A 23,329-nucleotide genomic window follows, 5' to 3' on the forward strand; every position below is an offset into this window, starting at 1 on the left:
TTACAGGAGTAGAAAATTCAGTCTTTCTCCCTCAGAATGGCTGGTGGTCTCGAACAGCTAGTCTTCCAGTTACCAGCCCAACTCCTAACTACCAACCAACTAAACACTGCCATCAAACCAATGCGGAGGCATAATGACCTACAGGGCAAGGTGGAACTGCCCCTGTGAGTTTCCAAGAGTGTAACTCTTCAGGAGCAGAAAACCCAATCTTTCTCCTGAGGAACAGGTGGTGGTTTCAAACTGGGGACTTTGAAGATCAGAGCCCAATGTATAATCACTTCGCCACATGGGCTCCAAACTCCTCAGTAGCAGCTGTCAATTCCAGCTCACGACAGCCTTCTGTGTTTTAAAGAACTGAACTCCATAGGATTTTCCCATGACTTAGGATTCCAAGTAGATTGGCAAGCCTTTCTTCCACAGCACCCATGGGTAAATGCAATCCACCAACCTTTGAATTAGGAACTTATCTAAAGTGCACCTGAAGGACTCCACTCAGTACCATGGGTTAGGCGCGGGCTTGCTAATTGCAAGCTCCTCATGGGGCTTACAGCTAGTTCAAATCACCAGCTGCTGGTGGCAAGAAAGACGGGGCTTTCTGCTCCCATAAAGACTGATAGCTCAGTAACCCTATGGAGCTGTTTTTCTCTGACCTTACCCTCTCACTGCTGTGGAGTCCATTCTGATTCAGAGTGGCCCCAGAGAAGAGAAGAACTGGCCCTGTGAGCGTCCAGGGCTGTACATCTTTATGGGAACAGAAAGCCTCATTTTTCTCTCAAGGAGCCACTGGTGGTTTCAAACTTCTGGCACTGTGGTTAGCAGCTCCTGATATAATCCACCTAACACTGGGAACTCCTTACTCTACTCTCGAAGGACACTAGCCCATAGCAGGTTTGGATATTACATGCAAACAAATAATTTGTCATCAAAACAACTTCAGACTACTTCTAGGTGTTTGGGGTTTTTTGGTTTGGGCTCCCCCCCTCACCCAAACTCATAAAGAAAACATCATTCATATATATGGATTGTGTTGAGTTGTACAAGCCCCAAAATAATGATTTTTAAAAAAACATCATTCATTCCTTCATCAAGTATATGTTGGACATATACTGTGCCTGGCACTGAGAATGCACACAGCCAGGCACTCCTGTCCTCAAGGGGCTTACAGCAAGTGGGGGTGAGAGACAAATTTAGAAGATAATAACTAAATAATATTATGAATTATGACAAATACTCTGAAGAAAATAAAACTCTCTGCTAAGGAATACAGGGGAGGGGGCCCTTAAGCAGAGATGAACATACTTTAGGTATGTTCAAGAAAGACTTCCTTGGAACAAATGAAATAAAATCAATGGAAAAAAGGATGCAGTGGGGCTTAATCAAGGGCAATGTAGCAGCAAGGAATCACTAAACCCAAATGAAGGCTGAACATGATGGTGGGACAGGAGGAAAGTAAAAGGAAATAGAGGAAAGAACCAGGAGGCAAAGGGCATTTATGGAAGTCTAAATATAGGCACTTACATATGTAAACATATATAACAAGGGGAATAGAACTATGTGCTCACATCCGTATGTTAAGAATTAAGGTTGCAGATAGACATCGCGTCTCGACTCAGGTACCCCCAGAATTAAGGTTGCAGATAGACATCGCGTCTCGACTCAGGTACCCCCTCAACACAAGGACACTTTGTTCTAACAATCCAGCATTCTGTGATGCTCACCTTCCCGACATGATCCCTGAAGACAAAATGAGTGCATAAGGAAATGTGGTGAAGAAAGCTGATGGTGCCCGGCTATAGCATCTGAGGTCTTAAAGGCTTGAAGATAGATCTAGCTCAGAAACAACAAAGCCCACATGGAAGAAGCACACCAGCCTGTGTGATCATGAGGTATCGATGGGATCAGGTATCAGGCATCTAAGACCCAGAACAAAATAATACCCAATGTGAAGGGTGGGGTGGGGGGAAATGGAGTGGAGACCAATGGAGTGGACCAATGGAGAGGACACCAAAGGAGTCCAATGCCCACCTGTAGACAATTGGACACCTTCCTACAGAGGGGTCACAGGGAAGAAATGAGCCAGTCAGGGTGCAGTATAGCATCGATGAAGCACACAACTTTCCTCTAGTTCTTTGGTGCTTCTTATCCCCCACTATCATGACCTCAATTCTACCTGACAAATCAGGTTAGACCAGAACATGCACACTGCTACAGTTAGAGCCCGCAACACAGGGAATCCAGGATAGATAAACCCCTTGGGACCAAAATGAGAGTAAAAAAACAGGAGGATTAGGGGAGGGTGGGATAGAAACGAGGAATCATCAATCACAAGGATCAACCTATAACCCCTTCTCAAGGGGAGGAACAACGGAAAAGTGGGTGAGGGGTGATGGAGGACAATGTTTAAGATATGAAAATAATAATCTATAACTTATCAAGGGTTCGTGAGGGAGGGGGGGCAGGGGAGGGAAGAAATGGGGAGCTTATATCAGGGTCTCAAGTCGGAAGAGAATGCTTTGAAAATGATGATGGCTGCATATGTACAAATGTGCTTGACACAATGGATGAATGTATGGATTGTGATAAGAGATGTAAAATCCCCCAATAAAAGTACTTAATATGTTTTTTTAAAAAAGAAAAGCTTCCTAGGGTCAGACCTGACAAGACTGAGAGGAGAGGGGAAAAAAAGAATGAGGGACCAGCTCTCAAACATTCTGGTCTGAAAAGGATAGAGGTGCTTAAAAAGTTTGGTTTATGTGAATATTGATATTTCCATATTAGAAATTAAAAGTGGAAAAAAATGAAATAAACACACATTCCCTTAGTCATTAATGCAATGTTATCTTCACACATCACACAGCCTCTAGAAAACATTAACTACTGAAATCAATAAAAATAGTTTTAACTCAGAGGGTCCAGCATGCTGAGAACCGCAATGCTTCTAAAAGGTTAACTCTGACCCCCCCCACACACACACACACACACACACATAACAAGTAAGGAAAATACACCCTGAAGTTTCTCATTTCAACTAGAAGGCCTCAAACCTAACCCACAGGAAATCATCTACTGAGACTCAAAGGACAGAAAAGTGGCATGCAGTAAATTACATCGACAGAAGTCACTTTCTTCCATTTGTCTCTCTTAACCACACAAACGTTTTGCTATGAGGACCAAAATTCCCAAGTAGGATTATCGCTGTGTACCTACATCTAAGTGCAACTAATGAATACCTCTGGTACATTCGTTAATTTGTCAATGCTTCAATAATGAGGTCTGATTTCCTCAAATTCTTTGCTTGTGACTACTTTACCAGCAAAGGGTCGCCTTTTCAAGTGTTTGAAATATGCATGGTTTTTCGGATATCACTTTTCTATGTATATGTAAGCTACTTTACCAGAAGAAAGTGGTTTGCCGAAAATGTACGCTGTCCACTAACTAAATCACTCAAGTTTGCACAACCAAAGAAACTGACGAAACATCCAAACTTTCTTGTCTCGTTTTTTCACCTGTGGGAGATGCTGACAACGAAACGCTGAACAGATGTTCTTATTTTTTTTATTACACAATAAATGAGCTGTGGTAAAACGTAGACGAACTGCTTCGATTGTTTTTAAACTTTCCCAACCGTAATCCATTCTTTTTACGCGCGTCAGAGTTTTTGTTTCTTTAGTAATGGGCTCGAAGGGAGTCTAAAATTGTCAGGCGGACCCAACAATCATTCGCCCCATCCAGTGCGTTAAGCGACACTCTCCGAGCGGGGGCGCCCTCCTCTGCCCAGCTCGTAAGCCAGCAGTGCCCCCCGAAAACCCGGCGACACTTAGCAAGGCCCTCACACTCGCCGCAGCCTGCAAAGGCCGCGCAAACACACAAGGTCGAGGCTAACTGCGACCCGTAGACCGCACGCGAGGGGCAGCGGCACCCGGGCGAATGACAATAGGAAGGACAGGTGGGAGCCGCGCACTGAATGGGCCAGACACAAAGAGGCCGAGCCCGGGCGACCCACTTCCTCGAGTCGCTCAGCTCCCTCGCGCTCGGCCCTCGCAGTTCCTCGCCACTCTCCTCCCCGCAGGGTGCCTTCACGTACCTCCAGCCCCGGCGCCCCCGCCGGCTCCCAGGGCGGACGCCATGGTGCTCGCCGGGATGGCCTTCACCCTCTCCCCACCAAGCCAGCTGGTGGGCAGCCGGCCCCGGCCCAGCGCCCAGGGGAAGGTGGGACCGGAACGAGCGGGGCAGGGAGCTGCGGGTCCGGAGCGGGGGGGAAGGGCAGGAGAGAGGAGAGGCCGGGCGGTTCGCTGTCCACCGCGGCCCCTTCTCCTCCGCAGGAAGAAAACAACAAACTATCTCAACATGGCCGCTGACTTGGCTCCCGCCCCCGCCGCAGTGCACGCTGGGATGATGGAGGCCTGAAGGCGGGCGGGCAGAGGGCGCGCGCGCAAGGGGCGGGGGCGCGCGCGCAAGGGGCGGGGGGCGCGCGCGCAAGGGGCGGGCGCGCGCGGGAGCGTTCGCGGGCTGCAGAGGGTCTCCATCTGTCCGCTCGGCGCCCCTGGGGCTCGAAGCCTGTCCTAGCGACGGAGGGCGAGTGGGGGAGGAAAGCAAGCAGTCTGCCAACGTCCTCGGCTGCCGGCCTCCCTCCGCTGAGTTCCCCCAAATTGCAGATGTTTAAAGAAGCCCCGCGGCTCGGTCGTAATCCGTTTCGCAGCACAGTGAATGCTGGCTTTTGGCGTCTCGCGCGTCTCCGGCTGCAAGCGGTTGAATACAGGCCCTGGGTATGGAAATGGAACAGTAAATTAACTCCAGGACCTATCTTTCGATAGGAAGTTGGACAATTGGAATAGAAATGACAGTCATGGAAATCGAATACGTGTATTGAAGGAGAGAATCGGAAGTAAATGAAGCCTGAACACGTATTGCCTACAACTGGGTTCTGTGGGTCATCTACCTTGGATTGAGTATCCAGATGAATATTGGAAAATCCCTGACCCCAGAGATTGGGTGCATTTGGACAAGAAATCTGCATACTAAACTTTGTTGGTTCTTAAGTACGCTTCTTGAACACGCTGTGACTTCCTTTTTTAAGCACTGAAGATAACAAATTGTGAGCTACAGGGACAACGTACCGGCCTTCATTTTTTATGTTTATACTTTTGAAGAGGGAGGTTTTAAAATGAAGTGTTAATAAGACAGATGATGGGGGGAATGGTACTTTGTGTACGGTGTCCAAAGAAAATCTCTCTGGGTTGTTGGCAATTGTTCTGTATGTAGGGAAATCTATGGGAGTGTTTTAAATACACACAAGCTGCAAAAACGGATTGAATAGCAACAGCTGAAGAAGATAGGGAAAAGAAAGGTTTAGTTCTAGAAAGGAAGAGGAGACTGAGCAGCAACTGCACTTTCAAATTACTTGATATGGTTAGAAAACTGCAGGCAGAGTATTTGGCTTTTACAAGGGAAAGATGGTCTGTAAGCAGTGTGTCTGGGAAGATATGCAGGACCAACAGGCATAGGATGTGGGCATTTTTCTGAAGCCTTTGGGAATGTTCCCCTAATAAGGGTTCGTGCCCTGCAGAAGCAGAGCCAAGTTCACAACTCCCAAGTTGGGGGAGAGAAGGTGGCATCCTCTGGGGATTTCAACAATAGTGGAGGCTGTCGTAACGGAGCTCCACTGGACATCAACATACATAAAGTTTATATCCCTTTACACTGGAATACACACACCAGAGGATCACACTTTGTTTTACCAAGTGCTTTACATTACTTGTCATAAGATGTAAATATAGACCATAACAATCAGATAAAACATTTTTTATCTGATGTGTCCAGACAGCCAGGATGTCTGTCCATGAGCAGTACAGAAAGATATACAAACTCCACTGACTAGAATGAGCACTAAGGCCAACATGTCATGAGTTAGACCAGGGTGTCAAACAATTAAAACGCAGACCATTTGGTACAACTGGCAAGATTCACACGTATATTTTGAAGTCAGTATTCAGAAACATGGATAGGATAACCAAAACACTAGAATTGCTTTTATTTCAGCATTTATTTCATTTAATGTATTTATAAAACTCAAATTATTCTTTTGTACCCGAAACTGGCCAGCACTTTACTCCTACTAGTTTTCACTTACTTCTTATGTTGTGACCGGAAAATATAACAAAGTAACTAAAAAAAAACACAAAATGTTGGGCAGCTGACAACCGTGATGCACAACTGCGATGGCTTCCCTCTGAAAATGTTAGTTAGCGCCGCTGCTAGGTCTGATTCATAAGAGCACAACCCAGAGTGCTCTTTCTAACCTTTTCACTATTGGGCTCTGTTTACATTACGTGGCACTAAGAGTGGCAGACGTATCACTTCCAAATGTCGCCAGCCCTGAGCACAGTTATCTAATCCACGGGCCCCCAGCAAAGGCACTGGGCCACTTGTGCACTCCTCTTCAGTCATGAACGAGTTAACGAGGGAATTGTGTGTATGGTATTACCTCGATCTCCCTTAAGCACTATTTTCTTCGTAACAATTTTTTCTATTTTCACTTTATTTCAAAGCATCGCAGGCCACAAAAAATTACTTCGGGGGCGGCCGCCAGTTGGACACCTCTGAGTTAGACGAACAACAGTCCTGTTTGAAGGCACTTGAAAACACTCTTTAAAAGGAAGTTTCATGATCAGATTTGTGTCTTAGGAAGACGATTAACAGTGTGGAGTGCATGGAGAGGAATGAAAGTGGACAAATAGTAGCAACACCCTTGCAGGCGTTGGATTAGGTGGCTGTTGTTGCAGCTGTGGAGTTGCCCCTCCATGACAACTTCGATGAACGAACGAACCCCCCACTTCCTCCTTGAGAGAAAGATGGCCTGTACCAGCGAGGATGGCAGCTTTGGCCCCCGCACTGGCCAGCGGTGACCATGGTGCAGGAGGGAGAGCTTTCGCTTTGGGCGTTGAGTTTGTTAGCAGAGGTAGAATAACTTGGAAAGGATGTCAATACTGGGTGTATGACACCAAGGGCATAATCAGGGGCATTGCATTCTACATGTCCAAGTTGTTGAATTGGAGGGTGTTTTGTTTTATATATTTTTGCCACGGTGAAAGATGATTACATGAATAACAATGAGTGCAAGGGAGAAGAAAATGCTTTACAATTGATTGTAGTGATGATTGTGCAACTCTTCTCAGTACGATTGAACTATTGATTGTAGTGATGATTGTGCAACTCTTCTTAGTACGATTGAACTATTGATTGTAGTGATGATTGTGCAACTCTTCTCAGTACGATTGAACTATTGATTGTAGTGATGATTGTGCAACTCTTCTCAGTACGATTGAACTATTGATTGTAGTGATGATTGTGCAACTCGTCTCAGTACGATTGAACTATTGAAGTGTATGATATGTGAATGAGGTGCCAATGAAACTTTTAAAACATAGCAGATGTTATCTTTCTTTGGCCCTCCAGAAAGTCAACAAGCAAATTGCATTAAAAAAAAAAAAATCCTCAACCCCAAACCCACCTGTAAGATAATTGGACAGTCCCTCTCAGAAGGGCCCCTGGAAGAGATGTTAAATCCAAGGTGCAGTATAGCACTGATGAAGCACATAACCATCCTCTAATTCTTCAGTATATCCTCCCCTTTCTATTATAGTATTTGTTTTACCTCATTAATCATGTTAGATTTTCATATGTTCATTTGTATATTTAAGATCATTCAGTACATGAAAGCCAAGAAACAGTAACAGGAGTAATGGTTCCCTGAGGGTATGGGAAGAGGGGGAGGGGAGAAGGGGGAAAATAGGGAACTGATCGCATTGATGACTGTATAACCCCATTCAAGAGGAACAAACAGCAGAATTGCATGTGAATGGACATATTGGATTGTGTAAGACATGGCAAATATATGTATTTACATATGGAAATAATCTTTATTATTTCCATATATTTGGAAAATGAGGGCTCCTGGGGGATAGGGTGGGGAGGGATGGGATAAAGGGGAGCTGATAGGAAGAAGTTCAAGAAGAAAAAATATTTTGAAACGGATTGTGTTAGCAATTGCACAATACTGCTTGATGTGATTTAACTATGGAATATTATCATATCTGTAAGCGCGCCAATAAAGTAATTAAAATTAAAAACAACAATAAAAAAGCCCTCACTGCCATCAAGTCGATGAAGACGTAAAGTAGCCCTATAAGACAGGGTAGAATGCCCCCTGGTTTCTCAGACTAACTATGGGAGCAGAAAGCCTCATCTTTCTCCCTCAGAGAGACTGTTGGTCTGGAACTGCTGACCTTGCAGTTAGCAGCTTAACATGTAACCTCTACACAACTTCTTACTGCCTTTCAGTCAATGCTATGGGTTTTCAATTTAGATATTGAATAAGGAGGATCAACGAAGAATCTTTGCATTTGAGCCACTGTGCTGGCAAAGAATCTTGAAAGTAGTGCGGACTGCCAAAAGAACAAACATCTGCCCAGGCTGGGAGGCAGATGGCTTCCTCCTCAGAGGCAAGCATGGACATGTTGCCAGGAGAGACCAGTACCTGGAAAAGGACATCATGCTTGGTCAAGCAAAAGGGCAGTGAAAACGAGGAAAGCCACAATGAGATGAAGTGACACAGTGGCTGAAGCAATGGCTCAAACACAAGAACAATTGTGAGGATCATGCAGGATCAGACAGTATTTCATTGTGTCGTGCACAGGGAGGCCATGGATTGGAACCAATGATGGTATTTAACAAAACAGCAGGCTGTAGAAGCTCCTTCGAATGTATACCTTATCGTTCTTAGTTATAACAAGTTAGTAGGAGTTCATTTTGGTGTAAAAAAAGTGAAATGCATGCTTTTTTTTCATAATAGGTTTATGCACCCAATACTTGGTAATCTAATAAATGACTGTGGGTAAAGGGCTAGCAAGCCTCTTTTCCTGCTCAACTGACTAATTTAATTCACCTTGGAATAACTTCTGTTTTCCTAGAAATATGATGAAGGGAGAAATCAATATTGTGTTACAAACCAACATTGCTGTGGTTAAAAAAAATGACCTTTGATTTGTACGCTGCTTTTGGCTTGAAAGCATCAAATAATCTTTAAACATCTTGTGGAAAGCTGTGACTTTAGGCTTCACTAAGCGTCGTGATTCTTTTAACTTAGTGTGTCCCTTGTAGGGCCCTAAACAATACACAACGGGAGTTATTCGTGAGAAATATTGGTTCTATGGGCAAAGGGCATCCAATCCAGGGCAGCTCCCACACCTAGCTGCATTTTTGTGGCCCATGGATGCAGCCCCTGCAGGATTTTTAACACGCCTGCGGCATTGAATACCCTAAGTGGAGCGACTGACAATTATGTCATTATGTAAATGCAAATGTCTAGTTAAACCTAACTGAACTTCCTAGTGTGCACTGCAATTGCATATATGGCATATTGGAAAACCTTGAAAGCTTAGCTTCTATTTTTGGTACAAATGAAAATGAAAAAATTCTGTCAGTATCTTATTGGGTACGCTCAAGTCATCTGACTCCTGGTAGCCTACGTGGCAGAGTTGAACTGGCCCGTATAGTCTTTCCTAGGCTGTAATCTTTGCAAAAGCTAATCACCAGATCATGTCTCCTGTGGAACTGCCAAACTATCAGTTAGCAGGCCTCTCCATTACAAACAGACTCTACAGAAAACATTTGCTTTGCTTTATCTATGTCTGAAGAATTAAAGGAAATCTTCAAGGGATCAAGAATTAAGCAAAAAGGTATATATTTTTTAATCTGAGCAATAAATAATGAACATACAAGAAAGAAAGGGTTTCCCCAAGGGAAGATATTTTTAGTAATAGTCGTAGGAAATAAATCCTTAGACTTCACTTGAAATGGGAAAATCTGAATATGAGGTTCTCAAATTAAGCCAGAAAACATGGAAAGGCTTCCTCAAATTATGTTCTCACGTTTCTTGCCGTTCAGATCAAGCAAAGCCCTCCACAAAAGAAATCACTACAATTCGGAGTCTGAAAATTAAACAGAATAGATTGACACATATCCCCATCAATGACCTCAGTGATTGAAAGGATCAAAAACAAAAATGTTTGAAGAAATGAAAGACAAAAATGAGGCATCAAGAAGAGATTGTTCAGAGTAATGAGACAGTTCTTCGTCTCCCCCCACCTTTTTTTCTATCTTTTTAGAACAATGTAGCCCTAAAAGCATTATGGGGTACAGAGCACTGAAGGTCTATGCACTGGTCGTGACATGGCAAAAAAAGGTCACGGTGGTACAGGTCACAAGTACCTTTACATCCTAACCTCTGTAAGTAGGCTAACCTGCATAGGTGTCAAATATTGACCCAAGGGAGGCTATGTCCCTGTGGTTTGCCCAGCTGAAGTGAGAGTCAAAGTTGGAAGTGAATGAGGAGGATATTCATGCGTGGGCACCTCAGCATAGAAAGCTACAGCCTGCGCAAAAACTCACTGACGAGTCAGTGCTGACTCATAGTGATCCCATGTGTGTTTCTGAGCCTGTACGTGTTTATGAGAGTAGACAGCCCAGTCTTTTCTGGTGGCTTCAAACTGCCTGTAAGATTTCTCCATACCTCAGTTCTTGGCTTTGCCTAATGAAAGCCCGTTTTGTAATCCAAGTGGGTTTTTATCAAGGACAGGACATGTTTCCAGTTTTACAGTCTCAAAAGGGTTCACAACTGGGCCTGAGCGACCTTGTGGAAAAGTGCACCCACACATGGGGAACTTGGGAGGATCCCAGGAGGCCTGAGAAAGGCGGGGGTGGGGTGGGAGCGCTAGAGGGTGGAGCCAGAGAGCTCTGGGGCAAGAGAACTTGGGACATGAGAGCGAAGGGGAGAGGAGAGAGAGAGAGAGAGACCCCTGCCTTTATTGTAGCCCAGCCCCTGGCTGAGAAAGGCTTGGTTGAAGGTATTGGTTGACCCCATTGGCTGGGTTGAGCCCACCTGGGTGATGTCACAATGTCATGAGCCTGGGCCTACTTTGCATGCTTGGTTTGGGGTCTTCATAGGTGTCTAATGGTTGCCTGATTTCCTTCAAACCTCCCTTATGCGGGCATTTGCAGGCATGGGAGGACAACGTCCTGTCCCTAAATCAAGCTAACATTTCTGTGTTTCCGAGACTGTAACTGTTTGTGAGAGTAGACAGCCCAGTCTTTCTCCCAAGGAGCTACTGGAGGTTCCATGATAGGATTCACATGGTAGGATCATAACCCAACACATAATCAATTTAACATCAGGGCTTCTCAACCTGCGCAAGGTCATAGGATATCAACCTGAAGTATGAACCCAGCATGGGGATTCCAAGTTCTAGTTGGCTGAGGTGGTAGATGCCGTCTATTGAATCCCCCAAGCCTCCCCAAATCTAAGTCAGTGTGACAAGACCATGGTTCTCAGTGGTCAGTTATGTAATGACGTCATCCTTCTTCATGATGCGATATGTTATCAGTGTATCAATTGTAAAGGGTTTGGGATTAGGATGAGAGGTAACACTCTCACTCGGGTCACAACACTGATCCTATGTAAGGGGAGTTTCCATGGAGTGTGGTCGACATCACATTTTGTCTTGCAAGATGTGGAAGGAAAAAGAAGCAGGCAGAGGAGGAAGTCGAATGCCACCAAGAAAGAAGAGTCAGGAACAAAGTGTTTCTTGTGGACCCAGACTCCCCTGCACTGAGAACCTCCTGGTCCCAAGGGAAGAGTTATAGAACACGCATGAGACCTCCGAGGTACACGAAGCCAGCCATTGTTGAAGGGAGACAAGAACTTTCCTCCAGAACCACTAATAAACCGGCCCCTCATGCAGCCATCTTGAATTTGGACTTCTAACGTCCTGAACTACGAGAAAATTAATTTGTGCTTGCTAGTGCCATCCATGTGTAATAATACCATACAGCACCTATGGGTGAGAAAAATGACCTGGGGAGTCCGAGCTGGAGCATGATAGTAAGAGTGTGTCAGTCCGGGGAGATCAGAGAAACAAATCCAGGGAGACTCATATGTGTTTAAGAGAGAGTTTTATATAAAGGGTCATTATACATTAAGAAAGCATCCCAACCCAGTCCAATCCAAGCCCATAAGTCCAATATTAGCCAATATGTCCGATACCAATCTATAAAGTCCTCTTCAGACTCATGCAACATATGCAATGAGCTGAATGCAGGGTGATCACAAGCCAGTGGGTAGAAAGCCTGTGGATCCAGTGGTGCTGTAAGCATCTCAGCACTGGCAGGGGTCTCTATGTGGCTTCTCTGGCTTCAGAGATCTGGTTGTATCAGGGAAGGTCCCTGTGGCTTCTCCAGCTCAGAGCACTAGCATAGTCCATGAGACTTGTCAGCTGCAACATCTCCCGGTGAGTGAACAGAGAAAGAAAGGTGTCTCCCACCTCGAAAGAGGAAATACTGGAGTTCCCAGAATTCTCAGAAGGCCATGCCCACACAGAGACCTCATTGGTTATATCTTGATTGACAGGTCAGATACCACCCCTTCACTCTTAATCTTCTTAAGTTCCAAATTGATACCACATTATGTAACTATCAGAAAGAATATCTGCATGGAAGGAGGAATGGCAGCCAAGATGAGATATTGCTTAGGAAGATGGAAACTCATCAAACATATTAAGGATAATGCGAACTAAGTTTCTCAATAATACAGAATGAAGTTTGTGGGAGTTAGATGATGTAATGTCAACTTAGCATGAACGTGTAGAGCTGCCTCTGGGGGTGTGGTGTTCTTATAAGAAGAAACGGGGAACCTCTCTCTTTCTCTTCCCTTTCACCTTCCTGCTTTCTGGGACTCTGCCCTCTAGGAGTGGCCCCAGGTGGGCTGCCCAACTCTGAGCGGTGCTGGCACCCAGCTATGTGTCCACTGGCCTAAGATCCATTCAACTCTAGCCCGTGGGCCTCCTGCTTTAGGCTTCATTTTTCTGTGTCACTAGCCTTCAGGTACGTAAGCCTGAAAATGGATTAATGAACTAGCATTGGATTTATGGACTTGAATGGGACTGGGCTGGGATGACTTCTTGATGTAAGATCACTTGTTGATATAAAGCTCTTTCTTATACATACACGAGTGTCACTGGGTTTGCTTCTCTACACAAGCAGGCCTAGCACACACACAAAAGAAAAAAAATATATATATATATATATATAAAGGAATGGTGGAAAGAAAGAAAAACAGAATCAACCTTGTGATCTTGTCTTAGAATATAAGGGTAATACCATAGTTTTGGATAACTGCTGATTTCTACTGAAGTATATGTAAAGGGGCAAATGTATACATGTTTTCTTATTTGTAGCTTCAAAGTTCCTCCCTACAAAATATGTATTAATATAAAGTATAATGTAATCGGGAAAAATCATGGAACATGAATGAATCCACAGTACGGGATCAAAGTAAACATTTGAGTAATGAGAAGAATAAAATTTTATGCCCCCTGGATTAATGAAATGGATGGTATTGGATCACTTCTGTGACAGTCCGATCAAAAGATGTCTAATGTGAATCCAATCATGAAGAAAGAAGGATGGTCTCAAATTGAGAGACATTCTAATCAACTTGATGGCAGTGAGAGCTTTCTTTGGTTTGTTTTGTTTTGATTTTTGAAATATCAAGTGTGTCCAAAGCCAAGGAAAGCCTGAGGAAGTGTTCCAAAAATAAGAAGGGTAAAGGGATATGACAATCAAAATCAAGACATGACTCTTAACTGGATCCTTTCCTAAAAAAGACACTACTGGAACAACGTCAAAATCATGTACCGTGTATACTCGAATATAAGCCGACCGAGTATAAGCCGAGGTACCTAATTATTACCTGGGAAAGAAGAAAAACTTTTTGACTCAAGTATAAGCCTAGGGTGGGGAATGCAGGATGTGAATTAACACAGAGTCCAGAGGAGAGAGGAAGCGCAGCCACAGACACATCCTTACCAGTTCAGCTGCCGGCCTCACTACAGGTGCTTCTGCGAATTGGAGCCGTCTACGTCATAGGACGGCTCTGATTGGTTAGATGTGAGTAAACAAACATTCAAAGCCCTGCAGTGTCAGGGGGTTTGAATGAACAGCAGAGGAACGGCAATCACCTGCAAGATGTTACACCTCGCTGGGGTACCACTGACCGTATATAAGCTGAACCCCAGTTTTTCAGCACATTTTTTGTGCTGAAAAACCTGGCTTATACACGAGTATATACGGTATATATTAAAGTTAAGTTCCTGCTGTTGCTTATTATAAGTGAGATGCAGAAGAAAATTTCTCATTTGTATGAAATACACGTTAAAATGTATAAGGCTAATAGTGCATTAGATCATCAACTTACACTTAAATCTAGAAGAGAATAGTTGTCTTGTGAAACCGTCTTTTAACCTTTTCTGTAAATTACTTATTGCTTAAAATTTTCAGGTACATATTAAAAATTAAAAAGAACCAAATGGAACATTGTTACAAATGTCAAGAACTTCAAGAAGTTAAATAACAGAATAGACAGTTGAGAGATTTTGTGACAGAGTTAGAAAAAGACTGGACAGAACACAACATAGAGAGAAAAAGTACTGGAGGATGTAGGGGGTTAGAAACTGGAAGTGCTACCTCCAAACATTGACTACATGCCCTGCAGCAATCGAACCCAATCAATAATCACCCCAAGATGAACAGAAGGACAGATAAGCTGGCTTCATTAGAGGCTAGGCCCAGGGGCAACTCTCCAGCAACTTGACTAGTGAATCAACAAGTCCCCATAACAGTATTTCACAAGATGTTTATACTTGTTTTCTTTTTACAAATGCTAACTACATACTACATGCAAGTGGTCCATGATTCTGGCAATGAATAACGGATCACAGAGACAGCAGGTGCAAGACACAATATAAAATGTTACAGGCAGATTCTGTAGTGATCACTAGTGTGTTAGCTCCTGGCTGGCTATTCACTACTGGCCACATACTCAAACTGGAAAAACTAGGGGGATTCAGTTAGCATTGTAAAGCTGGGGTTCAAGTTGATTAACAATTCTACACTCATGGAAACAGGCAAAGCAGGCTGATAACAAAGAAACTACCAGATAGGTTATGCTAGGTTAAGGTTGAAGCAACCTGCAATGACTGACTCACAGGATAGGGTGAGAATGTCAAAGTCAGGTAAAATTGGAGTCCCAGAACAAGAGGAATACCAGATCTGCCAAAGCACAACACAAAATACTGTCTAGGCATTTAAAGAATCAATGAAAAGCATGAAGCCACAGACACAGGGTCTATACCACACACCAAGCAAGAAAAAAATAAACATAAATGCTAATCTAGACACACTTGATGAAACTAAAAATTACACACACACACACACACTCAAGGAGAAAAAATCCACTTCTGCCTGGAACAGACTTCCTTTCATAAACAATTTAGAAACTGGAAAAAAATACTTGAAAAATGTTATTTCAAACGTATGACTGGGAGTTCAGGGCTATAAAATTAAGTGGACCTTATGATCGTCTGGAATCATAAGGTCATGATTTGTGTCATGATTCACCTGCACACCTGAGATAGGATGGGGAAACCAAGTAAGACACAGGGATCTCAAAGGCTTGAGGAGACAAAGACCAGAACTCAGGGTGGGAAGGCACTGGTGGAGATGACGGAGTAAGGCAGAGTCTGGGAAGGCACTGGTGGAGATGACGGAGTAAGGCAGAGTCTGGGAAGGCACTGGTGGAGATGACGGAGTAAGGCAGAGTCTGGGAAGGCACTGGTGGAGATGACGGAGTAAGGCAGAGTCTGGGAGGGCACTGGTGGAGATGACGGAGTAAGGCAGAGTCTGGGAGGGCACTGGTGGAGATGACGGAGTAAGGCAGAGTCTCAGAACTCAGCCGTGTCCCCTTGAATGTGTTGTAGAGTGAAACACTATGAGGCTAGGAAAAGCACAGTAAGAAAAAACAAGAAAGCTGTAACCTAAACAATTCCCAACGCTCCCAGGGGGCTGAGAGACATTTGAGTTTCAGCTGCCCAGAATAGAAAGTGCTGGTTGAACAACACAAGATCTTTAGAAGACATTCAAGAAGGATCATATGTGAGTTCGTGGAATAAACGAGTCCGACCCTAAGGGCTACTCTAGAATCTCCTAACAAAGCTATAAAACTACCTCGAAAGAATTGTGCGGATCAGCAAGCAACTTAATGACATCACAGAACAAAATCCAGTACTGTTTAAAGGAACATAACTAAATTCAGCACTCAATAAAGAATCAATTTTTTAAATGAACCAAAATAACCGATAGCCAATCAAAAATTATGAGTGAAATTTTTGCCATAAACAAGGGTCTGAGATTGCTGTCACTGTTTCAGCCAAAGAAAGAAGTGTGGAGATAGGGAAAAAATGTGTTTACTACCTCTAAACTGCTTCAAAAATTCAGCAAAAATAAAAAATCAAGCAATCTATGTACCCTAAACTTTATGACAAAAAAGCACTTTTTTCAGTAATCACAGGAAACCATTGATACTTACCTTTCTCCAGGGGTTAGCAGACCACTACACCCTGAAACCTTAGGCTCCTTTGTTTATCTAAATAAGGGCTGCTTATCTTTTTTTTTTTATGAAATACTTTTATTGGGGGCTTTTCTATCTCTTATCACAATCCATACATTCATCCAATATGTCCAGCACATTTGCACATATGCTGCCGTCATCGTTTTCAAAACATTCTCTTCCCACTTGAGCCCCTGATATCAGTTCCCGATTTCTTTTCCCTCCCTCCCCAACTCACCCTCCCTCGTGAATCCTTGATAAGTTATAGATTATTATTTTTGTATCTTCCATTGTCCTCCATCGCCCCTCACCCACTTTACTGTTGTTCATCCCCCTGGGAGGGAGCTCTAGATTGATCCTTGTGATCAAGTCCCCCTTTCTACCTCCACCGTCCCATAATCCTCCTGGTTTTTCTACTCTCCTTGTTGACCCTGGGGGGACTTTATCTATCCTGGATTTCCTGTGTTGTGGACTCTTATCTGTAGCAGTGTGCATGCTCTGGTCTAATCCAATTTGTAAGGTAGAATTGAGGTCAATGATAGTGGGGGGAAGGAAGCACCAAAGAACTAGAGGAAAGTTGTGTGTTTCATTGGTGCTATCCTGCACCCTGACTGGCTCATTCTTCCCTGTGACCCCTCTGTGAGGGGATGTCCAATTATCTACAGATGAGCATTGAGTCTCCTCTCTATGGCTCCTTCCCCTATTCACACTGGGTATGATTTTGTTCTGGGTCTTAGATGCCTGATACCTGATCCCATCGACACCTCATGAGCACACAGGCCCTTTAGCTTAATGGCCTTCCTTACTGCTTTTCTGAGTTAGAACATCCCTGCTGATAAAACTTAAAAGGAAGTTTTAAGTGCAATGGAGGGAGGTTGTTACATATTGGATTTCCAATAAATTAAGATTTAAGTTATGTTATACATCTAGTATTTTGATTATCAGTAGGCTCTTTCATCCCTTGTCAAAAGGAAGAAGCAGGAGTATTTGACTATACCTAGAGAAGAAATAGTCAATAGAAACAAATATGACAGAAATAATGGACTTAGTGGGCAAGTATTTTAACACCATTATTTAAAATGTAGTCAGAGCTTTAAGGTAAAACAGGGACATAATGAGGCAGAAATAGAAGAATGGAACATTTTGAGCTACAAAACACAATATTTGAAATAAAACAGTCATTAAGTTGGATTAAAAGCAAGGTTTAAATTTCTGGTTTAATCTCAGAGGTGTTAAAAGCTGGAAGAACATCTATCCTAAGCTAGTAATGAGGGGAAAGCTGGGTAAACTTCTCATTTTGATTTGCTTTGATTTTTTTAAAAAAATGCCAGGAGATAAAATTTGCAAAGCAACCAAATAACAAGAATCTGCGGAGCGATCTGCACCTACGAGGAAAAGCAGGAGCTGAGCATCTGCTTCCTTGGCTCTGACGGTTTGGATGCCAAGCAAGCTAGAAAGAAAGCCCAGCTGAAAAATGCTCATGAGTTGCTAAAGGCCGCGCATTGAAAGGTGTGAAGGTGCGAAGTCACAGATACAGAGGGATGTACTTGCTCTTGCAGAGTTTTCCTCCACAAATCCCACCACACACTCAAAGGAAAAATGCAGAGAATCCTGATAAAACTTCTTCCATTGAACAGGCTGAAAATGAAAAGCAACCACTTTAGAAACCAAGACACACATATCCCATCTTCTTCATGAAAACAAAAACAAACAAAAGCATACTTCATCGGGGAAGCAACAAAAACTGCAGTATTGATGCCCTGGGAAATCCATGGCAACTGTGGGGAAGAGAGCAAGTCCAAAAAGCTCTATTCTTGAAGGATATACAGGATAATACCACCAGCCTACAGTAATGGAGTGAAAATTACAGTAGATGACAACCAGGAAGACATCGAGAGGCAGATGATCTCAGGGGTGAAGTGCAAAGAGAAGACACAAAATTGACACTTGGAGGAGACGTGGAGAAATGATATCTAGCGAACAACCCACATTCTAAGTACAAAGTCTCATTCAAAGGGTTTGAAGGTTTTAGTCTATTCACTGCCCTCAAGTCAACGCTGACTCGTAGTGACCATGTGGAGGACTGCCCCCCGGGGGTTTCTACGACTGCAACTCTTTATGGTTGTGGAAAGCACTGTCTTTCTCCCCAGGAGCTGCTGGTGGTTTTGAACTGCTAACCTGGCAGTTTGCAAGCCAACATATATCCACTACACCACCAGTGCACAGAGTACCCTCGACAGTAGCAACAAATATTATAGTAAGCCCAACTCCTGATGAAGTAAACACAAAATCGCACACTAATGTGCGATAAATTAGCTCAAAAATTTTTTTAAAAACCATGAAAATGCTAGAAATACAAACACAGTAGCAGAGGAAAAGAGTGCCATTGATGGGTTCTTCAACAAACTTAAGGCAGAAGAGAATAAGTGGACTTGAAGACACAAAAGCCCAAAGCCTTTTGTTGAGTTGATTCTGACTCATTGCAATCCTGCAGGACAGAGTACCATCACCTCATAGTCCCCAAGAGGTTTGCCCATGGAACTTCTAGTGATTCTGGAACACTAAATTTTCAGTTAGTAATGGAATGTTTTGGTTACTGTACCATCAGATAAATAACAGTTTCCATATAGAACACAAAGGGAAAAGAGTGAATAAAAAAGTATAGAATATTTAAAAAACCCAACCTCTAGGATAAGAGTAAATGTTCTAACACACGTGTAATTGGAATCCCAGAAGGAAAAGAGGAGGGAGAGGTTGACCAAAAAAATAAGTAATGGCTGAGAATTCTTCAAAATTCTTAATAGACACCCAAAAACAGATACAAGAAATTCAGAGACCACCAAATAGTATATTGTCAAAAACAAACCCCCCAAAAGCCGTGCATTGTAGCATGCCATATTCAAACTGCTAAGCAAGAAACATAACCTATGAAGGAATAAAACTAATAGTAATTATAACAGATTTCTCCTCATAAATCATGTAAGCAGAAGATAGTGAAATGGTGCATATATATAATGAGATAGAGAAAAAGGGCAGTCCAGAAATCGATATCCAGGAAAAATATACAGAAAACAAACAAAACCCGGGGGGATCCATTGCTAGAAAACAACTCTACAAGAAATTTTAAAACTCCTACAGGCACAAGAAATAGGAATGTCGTCAGAAACGTGGTTTATACAACGAATGACGGGCACAGTTGGTGGTGAATGGCCCAAGTGAACTAAATGAAAATACAATATTTTTCCTTATTTTTAATTGTTCTAAAATAAATTGGCCTGAAACAAAAATAGTGAAGCTCTATGGTGCACTTAGAGCAGATGAAAATAATTACATGGCAACAATAGCACAAATGAAGAGAGGAGAGAGGAATTTGTAATAGAGTAAAACTTCTGACAGTCAGAATGTGTGTAAAACAGAAACCTGCCCTGGAAGGAAAACCAAAATGCTTTCCACTAAAATAAGGGAAAAAAATAGTTCTTTGCTTTTTTGCTCTTGCTCAACTTGCAAGACTTGAATAAAAAAGAAAGTCCCCTTAAGTTCTGGCTCTTCCACATCTATTGCATGTGTGTAGGATTTTAATACTAAACATGAAGCAGTATATTATTTTAAAGTGAATTCATGTTCATTATAAATGTATAGTACAAATCCCAACATGATCACCAAACCCTTTTTTTCCCACCAAACATTTTAAGGAAGTAAAAAAGAGGCATAAAAAATTACTGTGAGAATTACGGTTGTGGATCAACTCGGCTGGACCATGATTCTCAGCGGTTTGACAATTAGAATACTAGTTATCCCTCATGATGTGACCTAATGGAATGGAATCACTTCATGATGAGAACTTCTATGAGCCACCAATCTGTTGAAAGAAAGTTTCCTCAAGTGCGCAACCTTCTTCCAATATACATAAACATTTTGACAAAAATATTTTTAATTTTAGCTGGATCTGGTTCCTGTAGCTCCTTTGCACCATCTGACCTCTGCTTCTTTGAACTTGAGCCAGTGTTCTGCTCTATTACGTTCTGATCCTGGAATCATTGGCTTCTGCAGCCAGTGAATCAGCACCCTAATTTCTTATGTGCCAACTTTGGATTCATGTCTCCACAGTGAAGGGCCTGTCATTTGACTTGATTTTAAGTTCATCAACCCCTGCAGCTTGGTGAGTCAGGAGGAGCCAAGTCTTACCCATGGACTTGGAATTTGCCAGCCTTTACAACCTGAGCCGTTGCCTCGAGAGACATCTGTATATCTTTACTGGTTTTGCTTTGCTAGTGAACCAAGTCTAAGACACTAACGTAACCCAAGAGAATGTATAAAAAAGAAGAAACAAAAAACAAATGCAATGATTCAAAAATAGCTAGTAAGAGGACAGAATCTATGCATATCAACTCAATTTTCATTGAATATAAAAGGTGTATATGCAACAGTTCTAAATGAATATTATTGGGTGGCATAAAAATATAAGCTTACTAGCAGGTCTTACCCTGGCCTTTGACCTTTCATTCCTCAGTCTCTTGACCCCTCAGCCCTCTTGGCCTGCCTGGCTCCTGCTCTGCTTGAGCAAGTGTTACAAGGTTATTTAGCTCCACCTTTAAGTGCCCAGAATACTTTAACCTGCCAGTAAGTACCAGCCTGAAGGTGCTACACTGTCTAGTTCCATGGGTTGGCAAGCTTAGCTCAGCCAACAAGTGACCAGCAGTTGACCACTTCTCCAGCAAGCCTCCTGCCTAATAGCACTCACCTTTCTCACACTGTGAGCCAGGAAGGGCACAACACCATCTCCTAGCAGTCTCTTCATTTTAAAATTCTCTATTATGCTTGTCATCAGTCTTGCCACCTTGGACCATCTCAGATGTTACAGCCCTGTCTCTGTTGTTTAGGAGGCTTACACCACAAGTATCCTGGATCCACACGACATACTTTAGCCCCAATTGTTCTGTCTGGGTGACAGTGAGTTCCTCTCCCTGTTCTAGGGTTGGCTCTTTGAAAAGTCTGTTACTTTTGCTGTTAGGTACCATTTAGTCTGTTCTGACTTATAGAGACCCTTATGCACAGCAGAGTGAAACACTGCCCAGTCCTGCCCTCTCCTCCCAATTGTTCTGACGTTTGAGCCCATTGTTGCTGCCACTGGGTCAATCCACTTGCCATGGGCCTTCCTCTTTTTCAGTGCTTTCTACAATACCGAGTATGATGTCCTTCCCCAGGGACTGGCCTCTGCTGACAACATGCCCAAAGTCTGGAAGATGAAGGTCTCGCCATCCTTGCCTCTCAGGAGCATTCTAGCTGTACTTCTTCCAAGACAGATCTGTTTGTTCTTTTGGCATCCCATGGTACTTTCAAGATTCTTTGCCAGCACCATAATCCAAATGCATGATTATTCTCCAGTCTTTCTTATTCAGTGTCCAACTTTCACATGCATATGAGGCAATGGAAGATACCATGGCTTATGTCAGGGTCACTTTATTCTCAAAGTAACTTCCTTACTTCCCAATACTTTAAAGAGGTCTTATGCAGCAGATTTACCCAGCACAATGCATCTTTTGATCTCTGGACTGATGCTTCCATGAGGATTAACTGTAGGTTCAAGCAAGATGAAATCCTTGACAACTTCAATCTTTTCTCCATTTATCATGATGTGACCTATTGGTCCATTTGTGAGGATTGTGGTCTTCTTGACATTGAGTTGTAATCCACACTGAAGGCTGCAATCCTTGAACTTCATTAGCAAGTGCTTCAAGTCCTCCTCACTTTCATCAATCAACATTTTAAAGCCTAGTGGTTGGCAAAAGGGTTACTCTCCTAGTGAGGCTTCACTTATATCAGATTGATCAGCCCAGTTCTGAGCCCTGACCCTATCTTAGCTTTTGTTTATTTCCCTTGGATCCTCATACCTTTAGACAGACTCATGTACATACCATTGAATTTCTCCTGTAACTGTCAAACCCTTAGATAGACTTAAGTACTTAGCAAAGTGTATTAGTCTGGGTACTTTAGAGAAACAAACCCACAGAAACTCATGTATAAGGGAAAGTTTTATATAAAGGGTAAGTTCACATCAAGAAAACATCCCAACCCAGTGCTGCCCAAGGCCACACGTCCAACATTAACCCATATGTCCGACTCCAGTCCACAAAGTCCTCCATCTCACAAAACACACACTATGATGGAAGTGGTCCTATGTAATCAACCTGCCACCAAGTCATCATGAGGCCTGAACTACCTATCATGAACTGGGTATTGTCTGACCCACAGAGTCATAAAGTTGGACGTGCGCAGCAACACTCCATTGTTAAATGGAAGTGGTATATACAAGATCGGGCCAAAGCAGGACCTGAAGGAACAAGTAAGCTGCATGAAGTGGCCCAAATGCCCACAGTCTCCACTCCTGTCACATTACCTTCTTTCTCCCAGTCTGCACCTATGGCCTCCTGGGGAGTTCCTTACCATACTTCAACTGAAGACCAAAAAAGTCATGCTTGGTTTACGGATGGCTCTGCACGATATGCAGGTGCCACTCGTAAGTGGACAGCAGCAGCACTACAGACCCTTTCTGTGATCTCCCTAAAGGACAGTGGTGAAGGGAAATCCTCCCAATGGGCAGAAGTTTGAGCAGTGCGCCAGTTTGCATATAAGGAAACATGGCAGATATGACCAAATAATAATTTATAAATTATCAAGGGCTCACAAGGGAGAGGGGAGCGGGGAAGGAGGGGGAAAAAAGAGGACCTGATGCAAAGGGTTTACGTGGAGAGCAAATGCTTTGAAATTGATGTGGGCAAAGAATATACAGATGTGCTTTACACAATTGATATATATATGGATTGTGATAAG

General features: G+C 43.0%; 1 protein-coding gene across 2 annotated transcripts in view; it reads right to left on the minus strand.

Annotated features, from left to right (window-relative positions):
- The window catches only part of RBM33 (RNA binding motif protein 33), a 137,323-nt gene extending 132,949 nt beyond the window's left edge, over nt 1-4,374 (minus strand). For both annotated transcript variants that reach the window (XM_075550182.1, XM_075550181.1), the window contains exon 1: nt 4,085-4,374. In XM_075550182.1, the coding sequence (XP_075406297.1) occupies nt 4,085-4,127 (43 nt within the window). In that variant the 5' untranslated portion in view covers nt 4,128-4,374. The remainder of the gene's footprint in view (nt 1-4,084) is intronic.
- Nucleotides 4,375-23,329: the final 18,955 nt, after the last annotated feature.

Source organism: Tenrec ecaudatus, chromosome 5 (genome assembly GCF_050624435.1).
Source record: "Tenrec ecaudatus isolate mTenEca1 chromosome 5, mTenEca1.hap1, whole genome shotgun sequence".
Classification (NCBI taxonomy): Eukaryota; Metazoa; Chordata; class Mammalia; order Afrosoricida; family Tenrecidae; genus Tenrec; species Tenrec ecaudatus.